The 24,136-nt window shown below is 42.9% G+C and overlaps 1 protein-coding gene across 16 annotated transcripts in view; it reads right to left on the bottom strand.

Annotated features, from left to right (window-relative positions):
* LOC133542148 (MAP/microtubule affinity-regulating kinase 3-like) overlaps positions 1-24,136 on the bottom strand; it is a 172,413-nt gene that overhangs the window by 137,283 nt on the left and 10,994 nt on the right. For all 16 annotated transcript variants that reach the window (XM_061886008.1, XM_061886007.1, XM_061886012.1 and 13 more), the window contains 2 exons: positions 18,205-18,387; positions 17,183-17,236 (listed from right to left, as the gene is read on the bottom strand). In XM_061886008.1, coding sequence (XP_061741992.1) covers positions 17,183-17,236; positions 18,205-18,387 — 237 coding nt within the window. The remainder of the gene's footprint in view (positions 1-17,182; positions 17,237-18,204; positions 18,388-24,136) is intronic.

Below are 24,136 nucleotides of genomic sequence, written 5' to 3'. Positions count from 1 at the left end.
GTATACTCTAGCCTTTAAATAGACTCCCTTTCTAGACCAGTTGATCTGCCGTTTCTTTTCTTTTTCTTCTATGTCCCACTCTCCTTTGTGGAGGGAGTCCGGTCCGATCCGGTGGCCAGGTACTGCTCGCCTGTGTATCGGCTGGGGACATCTCTGCGCTGCTGATCAGCCTCCGCTTGGGATGGTTTCCTGCTGGCTCCGCTGTGAACGGGACTCTCGCTGCTGTGTTGGATCCGCTTTGGACTGGACTCTCGCGACTGTGTTGGATCCATTGTGGATTGAACTTTCACAGTATCATGTTCTCATAGTCATTATTGTCACCGATGTCCCACTGGGTGTGAGTTTTCCTTGCACTTATGTGGGCCTACCGAGGATGTCGTGGTGGTTTGTGCAGCCCTTTGAGACACTAGTGATTTAGGGCTTTATAAGTAAACATTGATTGATTGATTGATTGATTTTAAACTAGACAAACAAGTCAATGGCGTTTTAAAATCGTGTTTTTATCACCTTCGTCTTTTAGTAAAGGTTAAACCCTTTTTATCTTTTAACCTTTTTGAACAAGTCGTGCATGCTTTTATTTCAAGTGGCCTGGACTACTGCCATGCACTTTATGCTGGCATTAGCCAAAAAGCTCTCTCCCGGTTGCAGTTAGTCCAGAACGCGGCAGCAGGACTTTTAACAGGGGCCAGGAAACGCCAGCATATAACCCCAATTCTTCAGAGTTTGCACTGGCTCCCTGTTCATTTTAGAATTGATTTTAAAACATTGCGGTTTGTTTTTAAATCTTTACATGGACTGGCACCTCAATATATCTCGGACCTCATCCAAATTTACATCCCTGCGCGCGCTCTGAGGTCCGAGAGCCAGTTCCAGCTCGTGGTGCCCAAGACCAGACTTAAGACCAGGGGAGACAGGGCCTTCTCTGTGGTCGGCCCTAAGCTCTGGAACACTCTGCCCCTCCATGTTCAAACTGCTTCCACAGTGGACTCTTTTAAGTCTCGTCTTAAGACCCACTTTTGTTCTTTGGCTTTTAACACTACGTGAGTTGTGTGGTCCTCTGTTCTCTGTTGTCCTCTGTTTTTTAAAAACTTTTATTTCTATTTTACAGTTTTAATTGATTTTACCCTTTAAAATAGTTTTTAATCATATTTGTTTTTATATCTATTTATTTTTTGTTTTTATTCAGTCATTGGTGGAGCATAATATATATATATATATATACTTTTTTTAAATTTTATTTTATTTTATTTATTTATTTTTTTACAATTGTTTTTAACATGGCTGTGCATCACTTTGGTAACGTTATTGTTGTTTAAATGTGCTATATGAATAAAGTGGATTGGATATATGCGCTCTGCGATTGGCTGGCAACCAGTCTAGGGTGTATGCCGCCTCTCACCCAACGTCAGCTGGGATACATTTCAGCTAACCCAAGACACTAATGAGGACAAGCAGTAGGGGTGTCAGAAAAAGTTTTTAAAAAATTTCAAATTAATCGCGATTCTTATTTGTAACTATTTTTCCATCCATCCATCCATTTCTACCGCTTATTCCCTTTCGGGGTCGCGGGGGGCGCTGGCGCCTATCTCAGCTACAATCGGGCGGAAGGCGGGGTACACCCTGGACAAGTCGCCACCTCGTAGCAGGGCCAACACAGATAGACAGACAACACTCACACTCACATTCACACACTAGGGCCAATTTAGAGTTGCCAATCAACCTTTAATTGATAAAAAAAAAATAAAAAAATAAAAAATCAATTGGAATTATTTTTTCAGCTCGAATAAGCAGTACAGAAAAGTAGAGCTGTCCGATAATGTTTTTTTGGCCTATATCCGATATTGTCCAACTCTTTACCGATATCAACCGATACTGATATATACAGTCGTGGAATTAACACATTATTATGCCTAATTTATTTGTGATGCCCCGCTGGATGCATTAAACAATGTAACAAGGTTTTCCAAAATAAATCAACTGCCATATTTATTATTGAAGTCACAAAGTGGATTTATTATTTAACATGCCTCAAAACAGTAGCTTGGAATTTGGGACATGCTCTCCCTGTGAGAGCATGGGCAGGGGTGTTGGGGGTATTAGGGGCTGTATATTGTAGCGTCCCTGGAGAGTTAGTGCTGCAAGGGCTTCTGGGTATTTGTTCTGTTTTGTTACGGTGCGGATGTTCTCCCGAAATGTGTTTGCCCTGTTTGGTGTGGGTTCACAATGTGGCGCATATTTGCAACAGTGTTAAAGTTGTTTAGTGCTGCAAGGGGTTCTGGGTATTTGTTCTGTTGTTGTTTATGTTGTGTTACGGTGCAGATGCTCTCCCGAAATGTGTTTGTCATTCTTGTTTGCTGTGGGTTCACAGTGTGGCGCATATTTGCAACAGTGTTAAAGTTGTTTACACGGCCACCCTCAGTGTGACCTGTATGGCTGTTGACCAAGTATGCCTTGCATTCACTTGTGTGTGTGAAAAGCCGTAGATATGTGATTGGGCCAGCACGCAAATGCAGTGCCTTTAAAGCACGCCCCCAATATTGTTGTCTGAGTGGAAATCGGGAGACTTTCGGTAGAATGGTTGCCCTGGGAGATTTTCGGGTGGGGCATTGAAATTCGGGAGTCTCCAGGGAAAATCAGGAGGATTGGCAAGTATGACTGGACATCTCGAATACCTATTAAAAGGTTATTACAATTACTGTACATTGTAATAAATCAACTTTACATAATTTAGCATTTCAATAAATGTGAATATGGCACATCACATTATTTCAGAATCAATTCAGACTAAGACTAAGTAAAGCATTTAAGTCTCATCTTAAAACTCATCCGTATACTCTAGCCTTTAAATAGACCTCCTTTTTAGACCAGTTGATCTGCCGCTTCTTTTCTTTCTCCTATGTCCCCCCCTCCCTTGTGGAGGGGGTCCGGTCCGATGACCATGGATGAAGTACTGACTGTCCAGAGTCGAGACCCAGGATGGACCGCTCGTCGGGACCCAGGATGGACCGCTCGCCTGTATCGGTTGGGGACATCTCTACGCTGCTGATCCGCTTGAGATGGTTTCCTGTGGACGGGACTCTCGCTGCTGTGTTGGAGCCACTATGGATTGAACTTTCACAGTATCATGTTAGACCCGCTCGGCATCCATTGCTTTCGGTCCCCTAGAGGGGGGGGGGTTGCCCACATCTGAGGTCCTCTCCAAGGTTTCTCATAGTCAGCATTGTCACTGGCGTCCCACTGGATGTGAATTCTCCCTGCCCACTGGGTGTGAGTTTTCCTTGCCCTTTTGTGGGTTCTTCCGAGGATGTTGTAGTCGTAATGATTTGTGCAGTCCTTTGAAACATTTGTGATTTGGGGCTATATAAATAAACATTGATTGATTGATTGAAAGCCTCAGAATTATTTTTCTGTTAATTTCCGAACGTGTATACAATAAAGTGTAGTATGCCACGGAGCAGATGGTCCGCCATCTTATTGAGCAAACGAGCTGGGTAGAGCTAGGTGCATAGCATGGGTACATGTATTCACTTGCACAGTGTGTACACTTGTATCATGTTATTGTATCTATTTAACAGGAAAAAAAAAAAGGAATATAAACCGGGTCTCTGCAGGTTTCAACAAGTCAAATTTAAGACTAATATTTTTTAAGACCATAATGAATAGAATTTAAGACCATTTCACATACGGACAAAATAGTACAAAGACAAAGGAGTGAATGATGAGTATATGAATTCATTTACCCCTCTTTCACATTGGGAAAACCAAATGGTTAACCTAAATAAATACACCAGAAGCCTCTCTATTGTAAACTAATATTGAAACATATTAGCCAACATAACAGCCATATTTTAGTTTTGCCATAGAAGTGTTTTCTTGCAAAAGGTGCAGTATGCTTCATATCAAGTGTTTTCATGTAACAACAAGTATAACGTCAGCAAAGGTAATATATTGTCTTTGAAAGGGGCTGTTAGCATCTCTGCTAGAGCTAAATGGATAACTTTTGCAGTGTTTTGCGGCTGTCAGAATTGAGCCAACAGATAAAAACTTCTACGGTTGTGAAAAACAAAGTGGAGACAGACGGTTGCCTAAAAGGAAAGAAGGCGGTTATGGCTTGCAGGCCTCAAACAAAATTTGGATGCGAATAATGTGGATAACACTCTATTTTGTATCTGGTATGTATAAAAAAAACATTTGTACCTGTTTTTTGACAACATATTGTTAATAAACAAGGACTAGTCTGTATTTAAGCATGACAAAACGACATTGGCAAATCTCCCTTGCTTTGCTCACCCCAGCATCAACTGAATGTAAACACTAAACAGAATGCATTTACAGCTTTTCATGTCACTTGCTGTATAAACTTGGAGAAAAACCTGAAAATCCATCCATCCATCATCTTCCGCTTATCCGAGGTCGGGTCGCGGGGGCAACAGCCTAAGCAGGGAAACCCAGACTTTCCTCTCCCCAGGGGATCCCGAGGCGTTCCCAGGCCAGCCGGGAGACATAGTCTTCCCAACGTGTCCTGGGTCTTCCCCGTGGTCTCCTACCGGTTGGACGTGCCCTAAACACCTCCCTAGGGAGGCGTTCGGGTGGCATCCTGACCAGATGCCCGAACCACCTCATCTGGGATCTCCGGGTTGGGGAGGACACCCTGCCCCAAGTGGAGGAGTTCAAGTACCTAGGAGTCTTGTTCACGAGTGGGGGAAGAGTGGATCGTGAGATCGACAGGCGGATCGGTGCGGCGTCTTCAGTAATGCGAACGTTGTACCGATCCGTTGTGGTGAAGAAGGAGCTGAGCCGGAAGGCAAAGCTCTCAATTTACCGGTCGATCTACGTTCCCATCCTCACCTATGGTCATGAGCTTTGGGTCATGACCGAAAGGATAAGATCACGGCTACAAGCGGCCGAAATGAGTTTCCTCTCCCTTAGAGATAGGGTGAGAAGCTCTGCCATCCGGGAGGAACTCAAAGTAAAGCCGCTGCTCCTCCACATCGAGAGGAGCCAGAGAAAAAAAAGGAAGAAAGAAGAAAAGGAAAAAGAAAAAAGAAAAAACTGAAAATATTGGAATAAATAATAGAAATAAAGAATTATAACAAAACTAAATGTTTTTATGTTAGATAGCTGTGCGGTTTGTGGTTTGTTTTTATTGCTGCTATTTTTACGGTCTTTGTTGTCATAAAAAAAATGATGCTTTGTTTTTGCTAGAACGTGGCCTGTCCTTGCTTCGAAATGGACCGAAGTCTAATAATGATTTTTGTTTTCGTAAAAGCCTGAAGAGCAGCAGAACCGCGGTATGAATTAATATTTCACAATTAATTGGTCTTCTTTAGTTAGCGCGTGCCTAAAAATATGTTAAGACAAAGTTAAAAGCAGACGGCTAAATTGGAGCCAGTGGATGGGTTTTTGCTTCATAATTTGATTAGAGAACAATCAAAATGGCCCTTTATAACATTTGTTTGGATTATTTATTGTCTCCTTTAGTCAGGGGAAAATGGGTCGTTGACAATAACTAAGATGAAAATGATTAAACCCAAGAATTTGAAAAAGGCGCAGAACGTTTGGACGTCATATGGATTCTAATAAATTCAGATGTTACCAAAAAAAAAACAGCAGCGCAACGCACAGAGCGTAACATTACATATCAGCACTGCGGTACAGAGAGATCCAGCTAAGGAGAGGCTATAAGGACTCCGGCTTATTAGTGATTCCCAAAGCCCAAAAAAAGTCTGCGGGCTATAGAGCGTTTTCCGTTCGGGCTCCAGTACTCTGGAATGCCCTTCCGGTAACAGTTCGAGATGCCACCTCAGTAGAAGCATTTAAGTCTCACCTTAAAACTCATTTGTATACTCTAGCCTTTAAATAGACTCCCTTTTTAGACCAGTTGATCTGCCGTTTCTTTTCTTTTTCTTCTATGTCCCACTCTCCCTTGTGGAGGGGGTCCGGTCCGATCCGGTGGCCATGTACTGCTTGCCTGTGTATCGGCTGGGGACATCTCTGCGCTGCTGATCCGCCTCCGCTTGGGATGGTTTCCTGCTGGCTCCGCTGTGAACGGGACTCTTGCTGCTGTGTTGGATCCGCTTTGGACTGGACTCTCGCGACTGTGTTGGATCCATTATGGATTGAACTTTCACAGTATCATGTTGGACCCGCTCGACATCCATTGCTTTCCTCCTCTCCAAGGTTCTCATAGTCATCATTGTCACCGACGACCCACTGGGTGTGAGTTTTCCTTGCCCTTATGTGGGCCTACCGAGGATGTCGTAGTGGTTTGTGCAGCCCTTTGAGACACTAGTGATTTAGGGCTATATAAGTAAACATTGATTGATTGATTGATATGGCTGAGCCAATCCGCTGCCAGGACAGAGAACACAGTGACGTGCTACTTAATACTTACTGTGAAAATACTACCGTATTTTTCAGACTATAAGTCGCAGTTTTTTTCGTAGTTTGGCCGGGGTTCGGACATATACTCCGGAGCGACCGATGCGTGAAATCATTAACACATTACCGTAAAACATCAAATAATATTATTTATCTCATTCGCGGAAGAGACAAAGAAAATGTCAGCAATCGTCACACACACACACGTCAACCAATGAGAATTCGGCGGGGGAGGGTCATGGCAGAAGTGCATTGTGGGTCATGGAATGCTAACTGCTATATGCTATTGCCGTAGCTATTAAAATGGATCATTTCATCGTTGGCGGTAACTTATAAAAACTGAGAAGGGCTGAACAAAAATGGCACCGAAAACGAAATCATGTACTGCGGATTACAAGCTGGATGTAGTGAAACATGCAGCAGAAAACGACAAGAGGAAGCGCCGCAAACCTTTGGAGTTGGCAGAGTTGTTTAGAAGCGACATCGAGGAAGAAGATTTCATGGGATTTATCGATTAGGAGTGACAGATTGTTTGGTAAACGTATAGCATGTTCTATATGTTATTTGAATGACTCTTACCATAATATGTTACGTTAACATAGCAGGCACCTTCTCCGTTGGTTATTTACGCTTCATACAACGTAATCTTATTCAGCCTGTTGTTCACTATTCTTTATTTATTTTAATTTGCCTTTCAAATGTCTATTCTTGGTGTTGGATTTTATCAAATAAATTTCCCCCCAAAATGCGACATATTTCAGTGCGACGTATGTATGTTTTTTCCCTTCTTTATTAAACATTTTCGGCCGGTGCGACGTATACTCCGAAAAATACGGTATATGCAAACAGCTATTAATAGTGTAAAACATTTTCATACACTGTAGTAGATAGATAGATAGATAGCTAGCTAGATAGATAGATAGATAGATAGATAGATAGATAGATAGATAGATAGATAGTACTTTATTGATTCCTTCAGGAGAGTTCCTTCAGGAAAATTAAAATTCCAGCAGCAGTGCACAGAGTTGAGATCAATTAAAAAAAAAAAAAAAAAAAGTAAATAATGGGGGTTTAAAAGGAAACAAAATAGAGAAATTATTACAAAAAGTATAAAAACAATGGGAATAACAATATAACAGTAAAATAAGAATATAACAAGACAAAGTAGGCAGTAGTGACCATGTTATGAAAACGTATTGCACTGTTATTGTTTTGCATCCCCTGTCATCCTAATACCCCCCGTCCCCCGTCCCAGAGAGGAGTTGTACAGTCTAATGGCGTGTGGGACAAAGGAGTTCTTGAGTCTATTAGTCCTGCACTTGGGATGAAGCAGTCTAGAACTGAACAGGTTCCTCTGGCTACTGATAACGCTATGCAGAGGGTGACTGGCATCATCCAGGATGCTCAGTAGTTTGTCCACAGTCCTCTTCTCTGCCACCGTCACCAGTGAGTCCAGTTTCATTCCCATTGTAGAACCGGCCCGCCTGATCAGTTTCTCAAGTCTGGAGCTGTCCTTCTTAGATATTCCCACACTTTCACAGTATCATGTTAGACCCGCTCGACATCCATTGCTTTCAGTCCCCTAGAGGGGGGGGGTTGCCCACGTCTGAGGTCCTCTCCAAGGTTTCTCATAGTCAGCATTGTCACTGGCGTCCCACTGGATGTGAATTCTCCCTGCCCACTGGGTGTGAGTTTTCCTTGCCCTTTTGTGGGTTCTTCCGAGGATGTTGTAGTCGTAATGATTGGTGCAGTCCTTTAAGACATTTGTGATTTGGGGCTATATAAATAAACATTGATTGATTGATTGATTGATTGATGTACTGCCCCCCCAGCACACTACCATGTAGAACAGAACACTGGCAACCACAGACTGGTAGTACATCCACAGGAGTTTTCTACAAATGTTGAAGGAGTGCAGTCTCCTGAGGAAGTACAGCCTGCTCTGTCCTTTCTTGTACTGGTGGTCCGTGTTAACAGTCCAGTCCAGCTTATTGTCCACCCAAACCCCGAGGTACTTGAATGAGTCCACGGTCTGTACCTCAACTCCCTCGATCACAATAGGTTGTGACCGTGGACTCGACCTCCCAAAGTCAATGAGTAGGGAGGGAATATTCTAGGAATATTCCATATTGAAAAATCAGCGTACGAACACACTAGTGTTGTCCTGAAAGCAATATTTTCAATATTTTCTATCATGTTAGACCCGCTCGACATCCATTGCTTTCGGTCCCCTAGAGGGGGGGGGGGGTTGCCCACATCTGAGGTCCTCTCCAAGGTTTCTCATAGTCAGCATTGTCACTGGCGTCCCACTGGATGTGAATTCTCCCTGCCCACTGGGTGTGAGTTTTCCTTGCCCTTTTGTGGGTTCTTCCGAGGATGTTGTAGTCGTAATGATTTGTGCAGTCCTTTGAGACATTTGTGATTTGGGGCTATATAAATAAACATTGATTGATTGATTGAATATTTTGGTACCGGTACCAAAATGTATTTCAAAACCTTTCGGTACTTTTCGATATTTTTCTAAATGAAAGGGGACCACAAAAAAAATATTAATTTATATTTATATGTATTTAATAATTTATTTGAAAAAAATAATCTTACGGAACATTAAACATATGTTTCTTATTGCAATGTTGTCCTTAAATAATATAGTGAACATAGTTGACAACTTGTCTTTTAGTAGTAAGTAATCAAAGGCTCCTAATTTAGCTGCTGACATATGCAGTAACATATTAAGTCATTTATCATTCTATTATTTTGTCAACATGAGGGACAAGCTGTAAAAATGTATTATTAATCCACTTGTTTATTTACTGTTAATATCTGCTGACTTTGTCTTTTAACATGTTCATTTATTTTTCTTTTCTTTGATACGTTACATTAGTTTTTGATGTCACCACAAATTTGGGCATCAATTAGATACCAAGTAGTTAGAGGATCATACATTGGTCATATTCAAAGTTCTCATGTGTCCAGGGACATATTTCTTGAGTTAATAACCATAATATAATTTTCTTTTTTGAATTGAAGAAGATTTTGCGATGCTAAAAAATATTGATTTAATCATAGTAGTATTGACTAGATATGTTCCTGTACTTGGTATCATTACAATGGATGTCAGGTGTAGATCCACCCATGGCCTTTGTTTACATTCAGAAACGTTTGTTACATTGTTTACATTAGCGGTGACGGCGGTGAGCTACATGTGTAGTGAATTAAGTAGGGCTGGGCGATATACCGATATATCGCGGGTTTGTCTCTGTGCAATATAGAAAATGACTACATCGTGATATTTGAGTATACGTTCTCACGCAGCTATTTTTAGCTGCGGGCATTACACTACAGGCTCTTTTCACTCTTTGTTGTATCTCCTTCTCAGAGGCGTAAAACAAGCGCACCTTCTTATATAAGTCACATACGTATACGCCCTCACGGAGCAGAGAGGTAGCGGCATGGGTAACGTTAGCTGTGGTGCGAGTGGTAATACCAGAGAAAGGAAGTGCGAATCTTATAACAAATGAAGAATTAATTCCCAAGAAAAAGAGCAAGCTGTCCATCGTCTGGCGGTGGTTTGGCTTCGAGCGGTAATATGTCAAACAGACAACCATAATATGTCAAGTGTGGGGCTAAAGCGTTGCTACAAAAAGTAGCATTACAGCTAATATGTCGCATCATTTGAAAAGTCACCCGCTAGAGCAGGGGTTTCAGACTCAAACACAGAGTGGGCCAAAATTTAAAACTGAACAAAGCCGCTGGCCAAGGTTGAACAAATTAACCTTTAAATAGGGACCCAAACAAGTTTTGCCATGAATATTGAACAAGCAAGGCTTAAATAGGGCAGCATGGTGGAACAGGGGTTAGTGCATCTGCCTCACAATACGAAGGTCCTGAGTAATCCTGGGTTCAACCCCGGGAACGGGATCTTCCTGTGTGGAGTTTGCATGTTCTCCCCGTGACTGCGTGGGTTCCCTCCGGGTACTTCGGCTTCCTCCCATGGAACAGGCAGAGCTTATATAACGTAATAGTGCAAAATCAACTTTCAAAAAACAAACGAAAAAACATCAGTGGTATATTAAATAAAATGTAATTAAAACAATGAATGCCTCTTTTCTATTTGCAGCTTTCTGAGGTAAATATCAACATCAACTTTTTCCACAGGCTAACAAATTCGAAAATAAAATAAAAATGAGGTGGGCGGGGTTTGGTGGTAGCGCGGGGTGTATATTATAGCGGTAGAGTTAGTGCTGCAAAGGATTCTGAGTATTTGTTCTGTTGTGTTACGGTGCGGGTGTTTTCCTGAAATGTGTTTTGTCATTCTTGTTTAGTGTGGGTTCACAGTGTGGCGCATATTTGTAACAGTGTTAAAGTTGTTTATACGGCCACCCTCAGTGTGACCTGTATGGCTGTTGGCCAAGCCGCACATATTATGTGACTTGGCCAGCAGGCTGTTTATATGGAGGAAAAGAAGACGTGACAGCATGTTGTAGAGGACGCTAAAAGGCAGTGCCTTTAAGGCACGCACCCAATATTGTTGTCCGGGTGGAAATCGGGAGAATGGTTGCCCAGGGAGATTTTCGGGAAGGGCACTAAACTTCGGGAGTCTCCCGGGGAAATCGGGAGGGTTGGCAAGTATGAGTATTAGCGGTGAATATGGTGTTACAGGCGGGCCAGCTCTAATGTTAATTTGATATTGCCTCAAGGGCCAAATGAAATTAAACGGCGGGCCGAATTTGGCCCGCGGGCCAGTTTGACACCCATGCGCTAGAGAATGAAGAGTGCTAGAAACTTCGCATGTCAACATCTCCGTTCAGTGCCACACCAACAAAATGCCGAGGCAACCATTTCCAGATCAACAACGTATGAAAAAAATAGTCAACAGGAGATAACGTCCGCGGGAACCTATCACACAGCGAAGGACATACACTATTTGATTTCCTATTATGCAGCTCATTTTTATTTGACAGTTTTTGAAATATCTTGTGTGACATCATGCACAAAAGTGCACTAATAGCGTGTTTTAAAATCCAACCATCCATTTTCTACCGCTTCTCCCTTTTGAGGGAGAAGCGGTAGCTGCATTCGGGCGGAAGGCGCTGTACACCCTGGACAAGTCGCCACATCATCGCAGGGCCAACACAGATAGAGAACATTCACACTCACATTCACACCCTAGGGCCAATTGTTGCCAATCAACCTATCCCCAGGTGCATGTCTTTGGAGGTGGGAGGAAGCCGGAGTACCCGGAGGGAACCCACGCAGTCACGGGGAGAACATGCAAACTCCACACAGAAAGATCCCGAGGCCGGGATTGAACTCAGGACCACTTAGGACCTTTGTATTATATATAACCGATTCATGACACCAAAAGACTCACAAAGTTTGCGGATAAATCGATATGATCCAAATAGTGTCAAACTCACGGAGATTCCCATGCCATTTTGAGAGAAAACGTTATCAAATCAAATCAACTTTATTTATAAAGCAAATTTAAAATTTACCACAGGGGTAGCCAAAGTGCTGTCCAATGGACAGGTTATAAGATAATACGAGGACCGAGCAAACAACACAACACAAACAGAACATGATAAAAAATAAATAAATAAAACATAAAAACAGTTTCACAGCAGGTGTATAAATGGGGCGCCATTGCAGGATGGATATCACTTAGTGTTAAAAGCCAAGGAATAAAAGTATGTTTTTAAGAGAGATTTAAAAACAGGAAGAGAGGAGGCTTGTCTAACACTCAGAGGTAGGTCGTTCCAGAGCTTGGGAGCAGCAGCGGCAAAAGCTCCGTCACCTCTAAGCTTCAGCCTTGTGTCAGGGACCGTCAGTAGCAGCTGATCGGCTGATCTTAGGGATCGGGTGGGGCAGTAAGGCTGAAGGAGGTCGGAGAGATATGTTGGCGCGAGGTTGTTTAGACATTTAAAACAAATAGAAGGAGTTTAAAATTGATTCGGTAACGCACAGTGAAGGGACGCTAATATAGGGGTGATGTGCTCACGTCTGCGGGTCTGTGTTAGCAGACGAGCTGCAGGCGAGCGAGGGAGGCCTGGCTAACGCTTACATACAGGGCATTGCAGTAGTCTAAACGATTCGAGATAAAGGTGTGAATTAATTTCTCGAGGTCATGTCCTGACAGAAGCGGTTTCACTTTCGCTATTTGGCGTAATTGATAAAAGCTTTTTTGAACGATGCCGCTGATTTGTTTTTCGAATTTAAAATCTGGGTCGAACTTTACCCCCAGGTTTGTGACACAGTCGCTGAGATACGGGGTGAGAGTGCCGAGGTCAACGTTGGGGGAGGGAGAGCGACTTGGACCAAACAACATAACTTCTGTTTTGTCTTTATTTAGACTCAGGAAGTTAGCTGAAAGCCAGGCTTTGATGTCGTGCAGGCGGTCAATGAGACGTTGAACTGTTGTTTTGTGCCATGGGAAAATAGATCTGGCAATCATCGGCATAAAAATTAAATGCAATACCATACTTCCTAAAAATAGAACCAAGGGGGAGAATGTAAAGCGCAAACAAGACTGGGGCAAAGATTGAGCCCTGGGGGACCCCGTGTGGTAAAGGAGCTATGGAAGACATAAAACTGTCTATTTTTACACAAAAACTCCTGTCGGTTAAGTACGACCGGAACCAGTTGAGGGCGGCGCCCTTAATACCAACACAGTTCTCAAGACGAGTGATTAAGGTGGCGTGATCGACGGTGTGGAACGCAGCAGACAGATCTAAAAGCACCAGGACGACATATTTGCCTGAATCAGTTGACTTTGATTGATTGATTGATTGATACTTTTATTAGTAGATTGCACAGTACAGTACATATTCCGTACAATTGACCACTAAATGGTAACACCCGAATAAGTTTTTCAACTTGTTTAAGTCGGGGTCCACGTTAATCAATTCATGGTACAAATATATACTATCAACATAATACAGTCATCACACAAGTTAATCATCATAACATTGAATTATTTACATTATCTACAATCTGGGGGTGGGATGAGGAGCTTTGGTTGATATCAGTACTTCAGTCATCAACAATTGCATCAACAGAGAAATGTGGACATTGAAACAGTGTAGGTCTTATTTAGTAGGATATGTACAGCCAGCAGAGAACATAGTGAGTTCACATAGCATAAGAACAAGTATATACATTAGAAGTACATTTAAGTTGTTTATAATCCGGGGAGATGGGATGTGAATGGAGGAGGGTATTAGTAAAGGGTTGAAGTTGCCTGGAGGTGTTGTTTTAGAGCGGTTTTGAAGGAATATGGAGATGCACTTACTTTTATACCTGTTGGGAGTGCATTCCACATTGATGTGGCATAGAAAGAGAATGAGTTAAGACCTTTGTTAGTTCGGAATCTGGGTTTAACGTGGTTTGTGGAGCTCCCCCTGGTGTTGTGGTTATGGCGGTCATTTACGTTAAGGAAGTAGTTTGACATGTACTTGGGTATCAAGGAGGTGTAGCGGATTTTATAGACTAGGCTCAGTGCAAGTTGTTTTACTCTGTCCTCCACCCTGAGCCAGCCCACTTCGGAGAAGTGGGCTGGATTGAGGTGTGATCTGGGGTGGAGGTCTAAAAGTAACCGGATTAGCTTATTCTGGGATGTTTGGAGTCTAGATTTGAGGGTTTTGGAGGTGCTGGGGTACCAGGAGGTGCAAGCGTAATCGAAGAAGGGTTGAATGAGAGTTCCCGCTAGAATCCTCAAGGTGTTTTTGTTGACCAGAGAGGAGATTCTGTAGAGGAATCTCGTTCTTTGGTTGACCTTTTTGATCACCTTGGTTGCCATTTTATCACAGGAAAGATTAGTCTCTAGAATGGAACCTAGGTAGGTGATCTCATCCTTCCTGGTGATAACAATGTCACCCACTTTTATAGTGACAGGAGGATATCGTTAAAAACTTTTAGAAGCGCTGACTCTGTGCGGTGGAGGGCTTTAAAACCAGACTGGAACAGCTCAGTGATACCCTTATCCTCTAAGAAGGGCAACAACTGACTGTAGAAAACCTTCTCTAAATTTTTGGAAATGTATGGAAGATTAGAGATAGGTCTAAGGTTAGAGAGGAGAGAGGGGTCGAGGCTTGGTTTTTTAAGTAGAGGTCGTACCACTGCATGTTTAAACTCTACTGGAACTATTCCAGAAGAGAGGCTACTATTGATCATGTTAAGGACACTTGATCCAATAGTAGCAAGTACCTCCTTAAACAGGCGAGGTGGGAAGGCATCTGCAGGAGAACCAGAGGGCTTCATATGAATAACTGTGTCATTTAAAAAAAATAAAAGGACACCGGCTCAAACTGATGGAAAACAGAAGAGAAATGCAGGAGCAGAAGGGTCATATGAAGGCTGGGATAAACTGGCTCTAGTTGACACAATTTTGTCAGTGAAAAAATGGAGACAATTTTCACAGAATTCAAAAGAAGCATCAAAACCAGCAGATTTGGGCGCATCAGTGACAGTGTTAATAGTTTTGAACAGAACTCTGAGGTTGTTACAGTTAGAAGATATAATCTGAGATAGATAGATATATATTCATCTCAGCTTTATGTGAGGAACCACAGATCCCTTCTCCATCCACAACAATGCGAATCAAGCAGACTTTGTGAGAGCCATCAAAGATTACTTTGGGGAAATCATGATCAAGGACCTTATATTTTTGAGCCCGAATACAAAGAAGATGAGCAATAACTTTTAGAAGCCAAGTGCTAAACGAATGCAGCTTTATTACACTATAGTTTAGCAACATTGCTAGGTGCTAAACATACAAAATAACCACACTGTAAATTGAAAAATACTAAAAATTTTTGTATTAAAATTCTGTTGACTGAGCTGCCTGTTTTTGACTGTAAAATCTTGTTCTAACGGTGTATTTCTGTAAATGGAAAGACGGTATGTTTGTTTTTACGGTAGAAAAACTGGCAGTTAAGTTTCCATAATAAAAAATAAAATAAAAACTTGTACTGTTTTTCCATGAACAATATAATGCCTCTGACAATCTTGCACTTTCTGTTTGGAAATGACATGAATGTTTTTGCCACTGCTTAATAACTGTTTATTAAATACAGTTGTGGTCAATTGACTTAGTTGGGATTTCCCTCTCTGCATGAGAAGTTTAAAATGAGCATATATTCATGCAGTATGAACAAGAATGTTTTAATGTAGACACATAGAATCATCAAATTGCTGTGTTTATATGCATCAAGGTAAAATAGAGATATATATCGTGTATCGTGACATGGCCTAAAAATATATCCATCCATCCATCCATCTTCTTCCGCTTATCCGAGGTCGGGTTGCGGGGGCAGCAGCCTAAGCAGGGAAGCCCAGACTTTCCTCTCCCCAGCCACTTCGTCTAGCTCTTCCCGGGGGATCCCGAGGCGTTCCCAGGCCAGCCGGGAGACATAGTCTTCCCAACGTGTCCTGGGTCTTCCCCGTGGCCTCCTACCGGTTGGACGTGCCCTAAACACCTCCCTCGGGAGGCGTTCGGGTGGCATCCTGACCAGACGCCCGAACCACCTCATCTGGCTCCTCTCGATGTGGAGGAGCAGCGGCTTTACTTTGAGTTCCTCCCGGATGGCAGAGCTTCTCACCCTATCTCTAAGGGAGAGGAAACTCATTTCGGCCGCTTGTACCCGTGATCTTATCCTTTCGGTCATGACCCAAAGCTCATGACCATAGGTGAGGATGGGAACGTAGATCGACCGGTAAATTGAGAGCTTTGCCTTCCGGCTCAGCTCCTTCTTCACCACAACAGATCGGTACAACGTCCGCATTACTGAAGACGCCGCACCGATCCGCCTGTCGATCTCACGATCCACTCTTCCCCCACTCGTGAACAAGACTCCTAGGTACTTGAACTCCTCCACTTGGGGCAGGGTCTCCTCCCCAACCCGGAGATGGCACTCCACCCTTTTCCGGGAGAGAACCATGGACTCGGATTTGGAGGTGCTGATTCTCATTCCGGCCGCTTCACACTCGGCTGCGAACCGATCCAGTGAGAGCTGAAGATCCCGGCCAGATGAAGCCAACAGGACCACATCGTCTGCAAAAAGCAGAGACCTAAAAATATAGAGATATTTAAAAAAGGCCATATCGCCCAGCCCTATATTGAAGCATCTTTAGCTATTCCTCGTCCTGCAGGGATAATGCTTGTAAGAAACGTACTTTATTTGTCGCCATGGAGGCGAGGATTAGTGATTTAGAAGGAACTAAAACACTGCCGACGGACGTTAAAGTAACTCTTCCTGAGGGCGCATAATTGTTAGGGTTCATACTGGATTGTGATGGACTCAACATACAAATGTCTGCCTTGCTAATAATGAAAAGCCAAGCTCCGGCTTGACTGCAGGGGAGAGAAAGAAGAGAGCATTCTCTCTCATTATTCATATATTCATTTGCGTGTGAAAAGCAGCGCTGCTTCTTAATTTGGTTGATACTAACAAGCTCGCTGCAGGACAACCAACAACAACAACAAGCGAGGAGGGTTTCCAGAGCAAAGCAGACAACATGGTGACTAACCTAAATGTCACAACTTCCTTCTCAGCTAACTACAAAAAAACCGTTGTCTTTTTGGCTTTAGGCTGCAGGAAGCGTTCCACTCACAAATTCCCCAAATAACTACATTTTCTGCCATCTCCTGTGTGTCAAATAAAGTTCCTTGAATGCAAATGTCTCCATTAAGGCCACCTTTAGAAGACCACTGCAATCAGTTCCCTCCACAGAGAACACATGACCTCATTTGGATATACAGTCTGTCACCTCATAAATTAGTGAGCGGGGAACGGGTGCCTACCTTCTGAAGGCTGTTTGGGTTAAGTTGCGTCTTGTCTATTATTTTAATGGCCACCTGCGGAGAGACGAGACAAAAAAAAAAAAAAAGAACAAACGTGAGAATTGAAGGAGACAAAATGTTAAGACAGTGAAAATTGCCACGCTGAGAGCCTGGAGGTAGGATCAGTCACAAGGGAAGAACCGTCGTTTCACACATTTGGAAGGTGCCGTTTCCATGGCTACAATTCCATTACAAAAGGCTTCACTTTGGAAGCCGGAGACTGTTTAGTCACCAAGCTACTTCCTGCCTCATGGACCCTTTGAATAAAAGATGGCGATCAATTCCCTAATTCCATTGCCATGCAATGCTGTCAAATCTCCTTTGGGGTGGCGTGGCTCCGTTGCCAGCAACTTGAGGGTTCCAAGTTCGAACCCCGCCTCTGCCATCCTAGTCACAGCTGTTGTGTCCTTGGGCAAGATACTTAAATGGGTTAAATGATAAATGGGTTGTACTTGTATAGCGCTTTTCTACCTTCAAGGTACTCAAAGCGCTTTGACACTACTTCCACATTTACCCATTCACACACACATTCACACACTGATGGAGGGAGCTGCCATGCAAGGCGCCAACCAGCACCCATCAGGAGCATGGGTGAAGTGTCTTGCTCAGGACACAACGGACGTGACGAGGTTGGTTCTAGGTGGGATTTGAACCAGTGACCCTCGGTTTGCGCACGGCCACTCTCCCACTGCGCCACGCCGTCCCTACTTCACCCACTTGCCACCCAGTGCCACCCACACTGGTTTAAATGTAACTTAGATAATGGGTTTCACTCTGTAAAACGCTTTGAGTCACTAGAGAAAATTGCTATATAAATATACATTTATATTATATATATATATTTGGAATTGTTTTGTCAACTGCTGCGAGCTCGCTGGCGAACTAGCTATGGTCATGGTCTTACTTCCAGCAAAGCAAAAGCGCTGACTCGTTGCTGAATGTGTTTTGGAGGTGCACGTTAAACCTAATTGACAAGGTCTCACCTCCCTGCCCGTCAGGATGTGTCGGGCCAGCTTAACCTTGGCGAAGTTTCCTTTCCCGATGGTTTTGAGGAGGCGGTAGTTGCCCACGTGCGGCTGCTGCGTGTCCTCGGAGCTCCGGGAGCGCACGCCGGAGCGGGACGAGCGCGAGCTGATTTCCTGTCGGCCATTGCTGTGAGACGTGTGCTGCGGAAAGGAAGGAGGACACCTTGTTTTAGAATGCTGGACTTCCTGCCCGGCCAATGACACCTTTTCACCATACTTGCCAACCCTCCCGATTTTCCCGGGAGACTCCCGAATTTCAGTGCCCCTCCCGAAAATCTCCCGGGGCAACCATCCTCCCGAAGTTCTCCCGATTTCCACCCAGACAACAATATTGAGGGTGTGTCTTAAAGGCACTGCCTTTAGCGTCCCCTCTCACCTGAAACCTTCACCATCTTAACATGCGGACCTGGGTGAGAACAGCCTGTCTTCACGTCCGCTTTTCCTCCATACAAACAGTGTGCCGGCACAGTCACATAATATCTACGGCTTTTCACAAACACCCAAGCGAATGCAAGGCAACAGCCATACAGGTCACACTGAGGGTGGCCGTATAAACAACTGGAACACTGTTACAAATATGCGCCACACTGTGAACCCACACCAACCAAGAATGACAAATACATTTCGGGGGAACATCCGCTCTGTAACACAACAGAACAAATACAGCATGCAGCACTAACTCTTCCGGGACGCTACAATATACACCCCTTGCTACCCCCGCCCACTTCAACCTCAAACCCCCTCAACCCCATCTCCCGAATTCGGAGGTCTCAAGGTTGGCAAGTATGGTTTTAACAGCGCTTCACTTTGACCACATTTTGTTATCTTACAGCCTTATTCCAAAATGTTGTCCTCAAAATTCTACACACAATACCCAATAATGAAGTTAATTTTTCATTTAGCAAATTAAAAAAAGATAACATTTTTGCATTCATTCTAGTCTAGTCAGGAAGAACCCGATGGTCACTCCGTCAGAGCTACAGCATCCCTCTGTGGGGAGACGAGAACCTTCCAGAAGAACAACCATCTCTGCAACAAACCACCAATCAGGACTGTAGGGCAGAGTGGCCGGACGGAAGCCATTTCATTTTAAACGTTTGCCAAAAAGCACCTTAAAGACTCTCAGAACATTAGAAACTAAATGTTCTGGAGGAAACCAGGCCAATACCATCCCTGCAGTGAAACATGCTGGTGGCACCATCATGCTGTGGGTATGGTTTGCAGCAGCAGGAATTGGGAGTCTAGTCAGGATAGAGGGAAAGATGAATACAGCAATGTACGGAGACATCCTGAATGAACCCAACGCTTCCCATCCTACTTGATGGGAGCTTCAGAGGCGCTGCAAAGACGAATGGGCCAAGCTTGTGGCTTCGTATTCAAAAACACTTTAGGCTGTAATTGCTGCTAAAGGTGCATCAACGAAGGGTTGAGCAAAGGATGCGAGTACTTATTTACGAGATTAGAGGTTGTTTTTGTTTTTTGTTCCCAAATAAATGGTTTAAAAAATATAATAATTTTAAATACCTAAAATAAATTTGCTTAAGTAAAAAAATATTTGGGGTATTGTCTGTAGAATTTTGAGGACAAAAAAAATGATGTATTCAATTTTGGAATAAGGCTGTAACATAAGAAAATATGGGGAAAGTGAGAAGCTGTGAATACTTTCCGGATGCATTATGGAGGACATTCCCATTGTCATCTTTATCAGGATGATTTTTTTTAATTAGTGGAGGAGCTTGAATATTTCATACAAAAATAACCTTCAAATTTTGGAATTCTTTTAATGATGAGAAAATAGTGAAAAATGTTCCATAGTCAACCAAATGTAGAACATACAAGGAAGACAAATACATGGCACATTGGAGTCAAAGTCCATAAAGGACTGATCCCACAAATAGACAAAGTTTAGAAGCAAACACTTGCTGTGTCTCAAATTGAATACTTCCGTCAGTACACTTTTAGAAGTATGGTTATGGTTTCATTTATTTCCAACACGTAAAAAGACTCGTTTTTACAAATCATATAATAAATCACGTATGTTAATTCCTCTTTTCCAGAGAGGAGATTCTGAACGAGATTCCTCTACAGAATCTCCTCTCTGGTCAACAAAAGCACCTTAAGGATTCTAGCGGGAACTCTCATTCAACCCTTCTTCGATTACGCTTGCACCTCCTGGTACCCCAGCACCTCCAAAACCCTCAAATCTAGACTCCAAACATCCCAGAACAAGCTAGTCCGGTTACTTTTAGACCTCCACCCCGGATCACACCTCAACCCAACCCACTTCCGCAAAGTGGACTGGCTCAGGGTGGAGGACAGAGTAAAACAACTTGCACTGAGCCTAGTCTATAAAATCCGCTACACCTCCCTGATACCGAAGTACATGTCAAACTACTTCCTTAACGTAAATGACCGCCATAACCACAACACCAGGAGGAGCTCCACAAACCACGTTAAACCCAGATTCCGATCTAACAAAGGTCTTAACTCATTCTCTTTCTATGCCACATCAATGTGGAATGCACTCCCAACAGGTATAAAAGTAAGTGCATCTCTATATTCCTTCAAAAGCGCTCTAAAACAACACCTCCAGGCAACTTCAACACTTTACTAATACCCTCCTCCATTCACATCCCATCTCCCCGGATTATAAACAACTTAAATGTACTTCTAATGTATATACTTGTTCTTATGCTATGTGAACTCACTATGTTCTCTGCTGGCTGTACATATCCTACTAAATAAGACCTACACTGTTTCAAAGTCCATTTCTCTGTTGATGCAATTGTTGATGACTGAAGTTCTGATATCAACCAAAGCTCCTAGATCGTAGATAATGTAAATAATTCAATGTACATACTATGATGATTAACTTGTGTGATGACTGTATTATGTTGATAGTATATATTTGTACCATGAATTGATTAACGTGGACCCCGACTTAAACAAGTTGAAAAACTTATTGGGGTGTTACCATTTAGTGGTCAATTGTACGGAATATGTACTGAACTGTGCAATCTACTAATAAAAGTATCAATCAACCAATCAATCAAATTTTGTCTACTCAGACATTTGTTTACTTCCTGTTCCGATCTTGTATTTGCATCACAATTTACACCAAATGAATACAACAGTTCTATTTAATAGTAAAGACAGTCATGATTCACATAATGAGATAATATCTCATGTTTGACAACATTTGTGGTGTTCTTCAAGATTCCTCTTCCTTGTACTTAAATTGGATCATTGTTTGACAACTTTGCATAATCCATTCCAAGATTTCATTCGAAATATAGATATGCTAAAGGTCTTAAGTGTTGGACGTGCGTACACATCTTTTAAATTAGGTTTTCCTCTGAAGTTATATTTCTCCTTGTTTTTTGGAGAAGAATTGTTGTACATTCCAGTGCTGCCGCTGTTGATTATATTAGCAATCGTGTCACCTGTCGAGTAGATCTTTAGATTATTCCAGTCGCTTTATTGCCTCAATGCGTGTTTTGGGAAAATAGTTTAAATATACAATGATTTTTTTCTGCTTGCCATTAGGTCTGGGCGATATGGCCTTTTACTAATATCTCAATATTTTTAGGCCATGTCACGATACACAATATATATATCTTGATAGTTTGCCTTAGCCTTGAATGAACACTTGATGCACATTCATGTCATTTCCAAAACAGAAAGTGCAAGATTGTCAGAGACATTTTAAAACAAGCTATAAGTGCACGTTTGTGAATGTCACCAAGATGACTTATCAAAACAACACTAAATTAAAGTGTACTTTTTGTACAGAACGCCACTACAATAGTTAGAAACAAATAAAGTGCACTTTTGTGCATGATGTCACAAGATATTTCAATAACTGTCAAATAAAAATGAGCTGCATAATAGGAAATCAATCAATCAATCAATCAATCAATGTTTACTTATATAGCCCTAAATCACTAGTGTCTCAAAGGGCTGCACAAACCACCACGACATCCTCGGTAGGCCCACATAAGGACAAGGAAAACTCACACCCAGTGGGACATCGGTGACAATAATGACCCAGTGGGACGTCGGTGACAATGATGACTATGAGAACCTTGGAGAGGAGGAAAGCAATGGATGTCGAGCGGGTCTAACATGATACTGTGAAAGTTCAATCCACAATGGATCCAACACAGTCGCGAGAGTCCAGTCCAAAGCGGATCCAACACAGCAGCGAGAGTCCCGTTCACAGCGGAGCCGGCAGGAAACCATCCCAAGCGGAGGCGGATCAGCAGCGCAGAGATGTCCCCAGCCGATACACAGGCAAGCAGTACATGGCCACCGGATCGGACCGGACCCCCTCCACAAGGGAGAGTGGGACATAGAAGAAAAAGAAAAGAAACGGCAGATCAACTGGTCTAAAAAGGGAGTCTATTTAAAGGCTAGAGTATACAAATGAGTTTTAAGGTGAGACTTAAATGCTTCTACTGAGGTGGCATCTCGAACTGTTACCGGGAGGGCATTCCAGAGTACTGGAGCCCGAACGGAAAACGCTCTATAGCCCGCAGACGTTTTTTGGGCTGTGGGAATCACTAATAAGCCGGAGTCCTTTGAACGCAGATTTCTTGCCGGGACATATGGTACAATACAATCGGCAAGATAGGATGGAGCTAGACCGTGTAATATTTTATACGTAAGTAGTAAAACCTTAAAGTCACATCTTAAGTGCACAGGAAGCCAGTGCAGGTGAGCCAGTACAGGCGTAATATGATCAAACTTTCTTGTTCTTGTCAAAAGTCTAGCAGCCGCATTTAGTACCAACTGTAATCTTTTAATGCTAGACATGGGGAGACCCGAAAATAATACGTTACAGTAGTCGAGGCGAGACGTAACAAACGCATGGATAATGATCTCAGCGTCTTTAGTGGACAGAATGGAGCGAATTTTAGCGATATTACGGAGATGAAAGAAGGCCGTTTTAGTAACGCTTTTAATGTGTGCCTCAAAGGAGTGAGTTGGGTCGAAGATAATACCCAGATTCTTTACCGTGTCGCCTTGTTTAATTGTTTGGTTGTCAAATGTTAGAGTTGTATTATTAAATATAGTTCGGTGTCTAGCAGGACCGATAATCATTATTTCCGTTTTTTTGGCGTTGAGTTACAAAAAGTTAGCGGACATCCATTGTTTAATTTCATTAAGACACGCCTCCGGCGTGTTGGTCAGCTTTAGGGGCATGTAGAGTTGGGTGTCATCAGCATAACAGTGAAAGCTAACACCGTATTTGCGTATGATGTCACCTAGCGGCAGCATGTAGATGCTGAAGAGTGCAGGGCCAAGGACCGAACCCTGGGGAACTCCACACGTTACCTTAACGTATGTTCCTGCGGACATTATCTCCTTCTGTTGTTGATTTTTTTTTTTTTCATTAGGTGTTGATCTGGAAATAGTTGCTTCTGCATTAAGTTGGTGTGGCACCGAACGGAGATGTTGACATGCAGAGTTCCAAGCACTCTATCTCTAGCGGGTTACTTTTCAAATGATGCTACATTAGCAGTAATGCTACTTTTTGCAGCAACGCTTTTGCCGCATAAATGTTCAACATATTCCCGCTTGAAGCCAAACCACCGCCAGACGATGGATCCCATGCTGTTTTTCTTGGGAATTAAGTCTTCCTCCATTTCTTACCAGATTCACACCTTCTCTCTCTCGTATTACCACCCGCACCGTACCGTTTGCACCACAGCTAACGTTACCACGTCGTTAGCTCTCTGCTCTGCGGGAGCGAGTGACGTTACACACGTGTGTAAGGAAGTGCGCTTGTTTTAAGTTTCTGTGAGAAGGAGAGACAAGTGATTGAGAAACGCATGCAGTGTAATGCCCACAGCTAAAACGTATACTCAATTTCTATATCGGACAGAGT

The sequence above is a fragment of the Nerophis ophidion genome, linkage group LG24 (assembly GCF_033978795.1).
Source record: "Nerophis ophidion isolate RoL-2023_Sa linkage group LG24, RoL_Noph_v1.0, whole genome shotgun sequence".
In the NCBI taxonomy this organism is placed as follows: Eukaryota; Metazoa; Chordata; class Actinopteri; order Syngnathiformes; family Syngnathidae; genus Nerophis; species Nerophis ophidion.
This window is presented reverse-complemented; position numbering and strand designations above follow the sequence as displayed.